The sequence below is a fragment of the Sapajus apella genome, unplaced genomic scaffold (genome assembly GCF_009761245.1).
Source record: "Sapajus apella isolate SASKATOON/1434 unplaced genomic scaffold, GSC_monkey_1.0 scaffold56, whole genome shotgun sequence".
Taxonomy (NCBI): Eukaryota; Metazoa; Chordata; class Mammalia; order Primates; family Cebidae; genus Sapajus; species Sapajus apella.
This window is the reverse complement of record NW_022436996.1, coordinates 9,109,721-9,118,217: the sequence shown is the minus strand read 5'-3', so window position 1 is coordinate 9,118,217 and position 8,497 is coordinate 9,109,721. Positions and strand designations below refer to the sequence as shown.

Sequence of the window (8,497 nt, the reverse complement as noted above, 5' to 3'; positions counted from 1 at the left end):
GATCCTGTGTCTCTGGGGTGCGTGTGTGTGTGTGTGTGTGTGTGTGTAGGTGGTATGGCAGATGATCCTGTGTCTCTGGGGTGTGTGTGTGTGTGTGTGTGTGTGTGTGTGTGTGTGTGTGTGTGTGTGTGTGTGTGTAGGTGGTATGGTAGATGATCCTGTGTCTCTGCTAGCTCTGGCCAATAAAAATATAAGGGAAGCTGCATACAAAACTCCAACTCAAGCTTGTCCGACCCATGGCCCCGAGACCGCCTGTGGACCAAGACTGCTTTGAATGCTGCTTACGAATACATAAACTTTCTTCAAACATTATGAGGTTTATGCATGGACTGTTTTCTTTTCGTTTGTTTTCTTTTTAAAGCTCATCAGCTATCCTTAGTGTATTTTATGTATGGCCCAAGACAGTTCTTCCAGTGTGGCCCAGGGAAGCCAAAAGATTGGACACCCCTGCTTAAATTCTCTAGGAGTCACGCTTAAAAAGTAAAAAGCGGGGGGCGTGGTGGCTCATGCCTGTAATCCCAGCACTTTGAGAGGCCAAGGTGGGCGGATCACCTGAGGTTGGGAGTTCAAGACCAGCCTGACCAACATGGAGAAACCCCATATCTACTAAAAATACAGCCAGGCGTGGTGGCACCTGCCTGTAATCCCAGCTACTCAAGAGGCTGAGGCAGAAGAATCACTTGATTCAGTTGCTTGAATCCTCTGGGAGCCAGAGGTTGCGGTAAGCCAAGATTGTGCCATTGTACTCCAGCCTGGGCAACAAGAGCAAAACTCTGTCTCAAAAAAGAAAAAGAAAAAAAAAGTAAAAGCCAGGCACTGTGTTGTGCACGCCTGTAGTCACAGCTAGGCCGGGGGCTGAGGCAGAAGAATGGCTTGAGCCCAGGAGTCCCAGGCAGTCCACACCATGTCTCTAAAATTAAAAAAAAATACTTTTGAAAAGTTAAAAAAAATAGAAATAGGTCGCTGGGCATGGTGGCTCACGCCTGTAATTGCAGCACTTTGGGAGGCCGAGGTGGGTGGATCATGAGGTCAGGGGTTTGAGACCAGCCTGGCCAAGGTGGTGAAACCCTGTCTCTACTAAAAATTCAAAAAAATAGCTGGGTGTGGTGGTGGATACCTGTAATCCCAGCTACTTGGGAGGCTAAGGCAGAGAGTTGCTTGAACCCGGGAGGCAGAGGTTGCAGCGAGCCGAGATGGTGCCACTGCACTCCAGCCTGGGTGGTGGAGTGAGACTCTGTCACAAAAAATAAATAAATAAAATAGGTGAAATTAATTTTAATGATATCTTTATTTAACTCAATATACGCACAACATTATTTCACCATGTCATCAATTTAAAACATTAATGTCCGGGCGTGGTGGTGGCTCAGGCCTGTTATTCCAAGCACGTCAGGAGGCTGCTGTGGGAAGATGGCTTTACCACAGGAGTTGAAGAGTAGCCTGGGCAACCTAGGGAGACTCCATCTGTACAAAAAGACAATTTTTTTTTTTTTTGGAGACAGTCTCGCTCTGTTGCCCAGGCTGGAGTGCAGTGGCTTGGTCTTGCTTACCGCAACCTCTGCCTCCCGGGTCAAGCCATTCTCCTGCCTCAGCCTCCCAAGTAGCTGGAATTACAGGCACCCACCACCACGCTCGGCTAATTTTTGCATTTTTAGTAGAGACAGTGTTTCACTATGTTGGCCAGGCTGGTCTCGAACTCCTGACCTCGTGATCTACCCACCTTGGCCTCTGAAAGTGCTGGGATTATAGGCGTGAGCCACCGCTCCCGGCCAAAAATAATTTTTTTTTTGAGACAGAGTCTTGCTCTGTCACCCATTGGCGTGATCTTGGCTCACTGCAACATCCGCCTCCCAGGTTCAAGCAATTCTCCTGCCTCAGCCCCCTGAGTAGCTGGGACTACAGGTGCATGCCACCACACCCAGGTAATTTTTGTATTTTTGGTAGAGACGGGATTTCACCGTGTTGGCCAGGATGGTCTGGGTTTCTTGACCTTGTAATCCATCTGCCTCAGCCTCCCAAAGTGCTGGAATTACAGGTGTGAGCCACTGTGCCCCGCCAAAAAAAATTTTTTTTAATTAGCCAGGCGTGCTGGTACTACCTGTACTACCAGCTAGCTACTCAAGATGGTGAGGTGGGAGGTGCTTGAGCCAGGGGGGTGAAGGCTGCAGTGAGCTGTGATCCTGCCACTGCCCTCCAACCTGGGCAACAAAGTGAAACCCTGTGTCAAGCAAACACGCACACAAATAAATAAATAAATAAATAAAAAATTTTTTCATCCTAAGTCTTCAAAATCTCATGTATTTTATACTCATAGCACATCTCAGCTGAACTAATCACATTTCAGATGCTCTATGGCCACATGTAGGTAGTGGCTACGGTTTTGAACAACGCCAGTCTACCTTATGGAGAAAAATCAGGAAACAGATGGATACTAAAAAAAGAAAGGAATACCGGGCTTTGTAGCTCATGCCTGTAATTTCAGTGCTTTGGGAGGCAAAGGGGGGCCAGATTGCCTGAGCTCAGGGGTTCAACACCAACCTGGGCAACATGGTGAAACCCCGTCTCTACTAAAAAGACGAAAAATTAGCTGGGCGTGGCATTGAGTGCCTATAGTCCCAGCTACTACTTAGAAGGCTGAGGCAGGAGAATTGCTTGAACCTGGGAGGCAGAGGTTGCAGTGAGCGGAGATCATGCCATTGCACTCCCAGCCTGGGTGACAGAGCGAGACTTCGGTTAAAAAAAAAAAAAAACAGCCTACTTAAAAAGGTGCAAGGGGTTGGCATAAGTGAAGCAAATGTGGAGAGTTAAGATTTAAATAGGATGAAACTTTCTTAGGAAGTAAAGAAGAAAGTTTAGATTAAGTTACTGATAAGTTTGAAGGGAGAAGGAATATGAAGAGAAAGTTCAATGAATTTAGGTCTGATTAATTTTCTTTTCAAAGTCAGAGGCTATGTCATCTTCTGAGAGTGGGGGCAGACAAGTCTTACTACTCAGTGTCAGCATCACCTGGGATTTTGTTAAAAATACAGGTGTGAACCACTGTAGAATCTCAGGCCGTGAACTGTGGCTCATGCCTGGAGCATTTTGGGGGGCTGAGGCAGGTGGATCACTTAAGCTGAGGAATTTGAGACCAGCCTGGGCAACATGGTGAAACCCTGCCTCTACCAAAAATACAAAAATTAGCAGGGCATGGTGGTGTGTTCCTGTGGTCCCAGTTACTTAGGAGACTGAGGTGGGAGGATCGTTTGAGTCCATGAGATGGAGGTTACAGTGAGCTGAGATCGCACCACTGCACTCCGGCCTGGGTGACAGTGAGACCCCATCTCAATAAAACAAAAACAAAACCCAACAGAATCTCAGTTTTCCTCACAGACCTACTGAATCAACATCTGTGGTTTGATAACATCTCCAGGTGATTCTTAGGCATGTTAGTTTGAAGACAACTGTACTAAAAGCTGAAGGACTGTGCTGAGGCTTTGCAGTAGCCACTTTATGGAATGGGACAAGCAGCACGGAGGGCACAAGTCAGTGTCGAGGTTCCCACTAAGCTTAGAAACCATTAGTGTGTGGTGACAGCAGTTTACCTGGTGATTTCTTCTAGTCACACTAGTCTGCTTACTGGAATGGAGAAAGAATGATTGGACTGATTCAAGACCAGAGATTAGCTGAGCAGGTGAGACAGAAAGACATTAGAGAAGGGCGGTTGGAAGTGATTGAAGTGATCAACTGGAAAAAAAGCAAAGCCAGGAACAGGCAGATAAACCAGGAGTGAATGGAATGGTCAAAGGACTAGGTGAAATGAGAGTGAGGTAGTGGGTGAGCTGGAAAGATGGGAGGTTGTGGTCAGAGAGTAGCTTATCAAATTCATAGAGTTAGAAGGCTTTGTATAGGTCATCCTAGTCTAGTCTCCTATTTGTTGTAGGAATTTCTTCCCTTTATACTACCTTTGTTTCAAAGTAAATTATTTTAGAATAGACTTTTATTTTCTTGGAAAGATTAGGAGTTCTAGGTTACAGTGAGCTGTGATCATGCCACTGCATTCCAGCCTGGGTGACCCTGTCTCTAAAAATTAAAAATTAAAAAAAAAAAGCTATAGAAGACAGCCCTGAGGTAGCTGGTTTACATGCACGTCTATTTATTCATTTGTTCAACAAAAATTTCCTTTTTTTTTTTTTTTGAGGTGGAGTCTCGTTCTGTTGCTTTGGCTGCAGTGCAGTGGCACAACCTTGGCTCACTGTAACTTCCGCCTCCTGGGTTCAAACGATAAGTGGATAATATTTAAACTGTCCATCTTAGACTTTAAAATCATGTATAAAATAATGTGATTTCTCTTAAAGATTTCTTTTTTCCGTTTGCTCTTGTTGCCCAGGCTGGAGTACAATGGCGCAATCTTGGCTTACCACAACCACCACCTCCCAGGTTCAAGTGATTCTCCTGCCTCAGCCTTCTGAGTAACTGGGACTACAGGCATATGCCACCACCTCCTCCGGCTAATTTTGTATTAGTAGAGACGGGGTTTCTCCCTGTTGGTCAGGCTGCTCTTGAACTCCTGACCTTAGGTGATCCGCCCACCTTGGCCTTCCAAAGTGCTGAGATTACAGGCGTAGGCCACTGCACCTGACCTCGTTTTTTTTTTTTTTGGAGACAGAGTCTCCCTCTGTTGCCCAGGCTGCAGTGCAGCAATGCAGTCTTGGCTCACTGCAGCCTCCGCTTCCCAGGCTGAAGTGATTCTCCTGCTTCAGCCTCCCGAGTAGCTGGGATTATAGATGTGCACCACCATGCCCAGCCAATTTTTGTATTTTTAGTAGAGATGGGTTTCACCATGTTGTGCAGGCTGGTCTTGCACTCCCAACCTCAGGTGATTCACCTAACTTGGTCCCCCAAAGTGCTGGGATTACAGGCATGAGCCACCCTGCCTGGTCAGAATTTCTTTTTTTTTAATAGTTCAATATTTATTAGTGGATCATAGTGGCTCACAGTTGTAGCCCCAGCTACCTGGGAGGTTGAGGCAGGAGGATTGCTTGAGCAAACGAGTCTGGGCAACATAATGAGACCCCAAGACCCTGTCTCTAAAAGGAAATAAAAAATGTATTTATTGTAGGCCAAAGTTTGCTTGCCTGAAAATTTCTTTATGTTGGTTCTAGTTCTGCCTAGAACTAGAAATTTCTACCAAAATTTCCCTATGTTGGTTCTAGTATAAGATTAAATTAGCCTGTTCTGCCTTCTGTTTTGTAATCCTCAACTATTTGAAAACAGCTCTGATGTTTTCTTCAGATTCAAGATTCTTAGTTTATTCAGCCATAACTGAATGGTGTGTTTGTGGTTTGTAAACAGGGTGATTGACGGGGCTGGAGCATAAGTCTATAATGGATTTATCAGAGGGCACTGAGTTCAATGAGGCCTGGAAAGGATCTTTGTGCACATTTGCCTTTAGAGGATGCTGCAGCTAGACCTTCTATCGGAGGAAATATACCAGACTAGTTCAAGAGCCAATTTCATTAATTCACTGTCTTACCCAATCTATCCCTGAACCACCAAAGCAGGTCTCTTGGCTGTTGTTGCCAGTGAGCTCCAGAAAGATGAGGCATACACAGGCAGTACTAAAACTATATTCAGATTAATCTCTGCTAGACAGTTAAGCAGTTCTTATCTGATTTTAGTTTGGAGTTAGGGTTCCTTCTAATGATCAATGTCTTGTTCTATCTTTCCACTGCATGCAGGCATCTGAATGGGACTCTGAGTGCCTTACATCCCTGCAACCCCTTCCTCTTCCTACACCCCCAGCAGCAAATGAGGCACATCTGCAGACAGCAGCTATCTCTCTGTGGACAGTGGTGGCCGCCGTGCAGGCTATAGAGAGGAAGGTGGAGATCCACAGCCGGCGACTCTTACACCTAGAAGGCCGGACAGGGACAGCAGAGAAGAAACTAGCCAGCTGTGAAAAGACAGTGACCGAGCTTGGGAACCAGCTGGAGGGCAAGTGGGCTGTGCTAGGAACCCTACTGCAGGAGTACGGGCTGCTGCAGAGGCGGCTGGAGAACTTGGAGAACCTGCTGCGCAACAGGAACTTCTGGATCCTGCGGCTCCCTCCAGGTATTAAGGGAGATATCCCAAAGGTAATACCTTCATTTCTAGATGTAAAGTGGTACTACTAGGACTTACACTGGTAGTAAGCGATAGTCTTGGTTATTCAGTTACTTATTTTTATTTTCTTTTACAATTTCTTAAAAATTTATTAAAATGTCTTAGGCTGAAAGAATCATGAAGTTGTTTTATGTTTATCTATTTGGGAAGCATTTTATGTTCAATTTAATACCCAATTAGAGTGCCAAGATTCAGATTGGAAACCTCTTTTCAGACCAAAGTTGGCTATCTGATAGATGGATTTTTTTCTCTTTAGCTTTCTCCTACCCATTACCTATGAACTGCTTCCTTCTTCGTTAACTTGTGTGCCAGGATCTTGGTGAGGAAACTACATAAATATCATTTAAATGAGTCAATTTGAGGCCAGGTGTAGTGACTCACATCTGTAGTCCCAGCACTTTGGGAGGCCGAGGCAGTCGGATCACCTGAGGTCAGGAGTTTGAGACCAGCCTGGCCAACATGGTGAAACCGTATCTCTACTGAAAATACAAAAATTAGCCAGGTGTGGTGCACATCTATAATCCCAGCTACTTGGGAGGCTGAGGCAGGAGAATCGCTTGAACCCAGGAGTTAGAAGTTGGTGAGCCGAGATCATGCCAGTGTACTCCAGCCTGGTCAACAAGAGCAAAACTCCTTCTCAAAAGAAAAAAAAAGGGTCTGGTGTGGTGGTTCACACCTGTAATCTCAGCACGTTGGGAGGCCGAGGGTGGTGGATCACCTGAGGTCAGGAGTTCGAAACCAGCTTGGCCAACATGATGAAACCCCATCTCTACTAAAAGTACTAAAAATTAGCTAGGCATGGTGGCCGGCGCCTGTAATCCCAGCTACTTGGGAGGCTGAGGCAGGAGAATCATTTGAACCTGGGAAGTGACGGTTGTAGTTAGCCAAGATCGCATCATTGCACTCTAGCCTGGGCAACAAGAATGAAACTGTCTCAAAAAAAAAGAAAAAAGAAAAAAGTTCTAAAGCTGTGCGGCCAGGTGTGGCACACCTGGAATTCCAGCATTTTGGGAGGCCAAGGCAGGAGGACCGCTTGAGGCTGGGAGTTAAAGACTAAAGACCAGCCTGAACAACATAGTGAAACTCCATCTCTACAAAAAAAAACAATAAAAATAAAAATTGGTGCCTATAATCCCAGCTACTGGCGAGGCTGAGGCAGGGAGAATTGCTTGTACCTGTGAGGTAAAGGCTGCAGTGACCCAAGATCGTGACACTGTGCTTCAGCCTGGGCGACAGAGCGAGACCCCGTCTCAAAAAAAAAAAACAAAATTTTTTTAAAAAAATAAGTTAGCCAGGCATGATGACATGCACCTATAGGCCTAGCTGCTTGGGATGCTGAGGCTGGAGGATCACTTTAGCCCAGGAGTTCGAGGTTACATGCCACTACACTCCAGCCTGGGTGACCTTCTCTGTAAAAATTCATTTACAAAAGCAGCCCTGAGGCAGCTGGTTTGCATGCAAGCCTGTTTATTTACTAATTCATTCATTCAACAAAAATTTCTTTTCTTTTTCTTTTTTTTTTTTTTTTTGAGACCCAGTCTCGCTATGTTGCCCAGGCTGGAGTGCAATGATGTGATCATAGCTCACCGCAACCTTGAACCCCTGGATTCAAGCCATCCTCATGCCTCAGCCTCCTTGGTAGCTGAGGCTACAGGTGTGTGCCACCACACTCAGCTAGCAAATATTTTTTGAATGCTTACTATCTGCTATCTACGTCCTGAGGGCATAGCAGCAAACAATTCACTTAAGCTCCTCTGGAGCTTAGATTTTTTTGAGGAAAGAAAAATAATACAAACCCACACACACAAATACATTTAGATGCTTTGATAAAAATAAAACAAAGTGCCATCTGGTAATCTATTTTTATATTTTCAATTGGATGTCAGAGAAGCTGTCATAAAGGAGCTAATATTTAAGTTGAGTCTGAAAGATGAGGACTTAACTGTGAGATCTGACAAAGAGCTTTCCAGGCAGAAAGAATAGCTATGCAAAGTGCCTAAGGCATAAATAGATTTGGATCCCTGAGGCAAAGGAAAGAGGCCAGTGAGTTGGTATGCTTGAATGAGCTAGAGCATGACTGGAAAAAGGGACAAGGGTCAGATCATTTAGGGTGGTGTTTTTCAGCCCTGGCTGTACATAAGGATCACCTGGTAGGCTTTAAAATTTTTGTGGGCATGACATCTAGATTCTGACCCAATAGGTTCAGGATGGGGGCTAAGCATGAATATTTTTTAAAACCTACATAGATGATTCTAATATATGACTAGGGTTATGAAACACTGATGTAGGACACTTGAGACCAAGAAAAGGAATTTGGATTTTTTTTTTTTTTTTTTTTTTTTTTTTTTTTTTT

General features: G+C 44.9%; 1 protein-coding gene across 1 annotated transcript in view; it reads left to right on the top strand.

The window, feature by feature from the left end:
- Window positions 1-8,497, top strand: part of ZNF398 (zinc finger protein 398) — a 33,256-nt gene that overhangs the window by 1,340 nt on the left and 23,419 nt on the right. Inside the window, exon 2 of the mRNA XM_032245114.1 lies at window positions 5,721-6,116. Coding sequence (XP_032101005.1) covers window positions 5,721-6,116 — 396 coding nt within the window. The remainder of the gene's footprint in view (window positions 1-5,720; window positions 6,117-8,497) is intronic.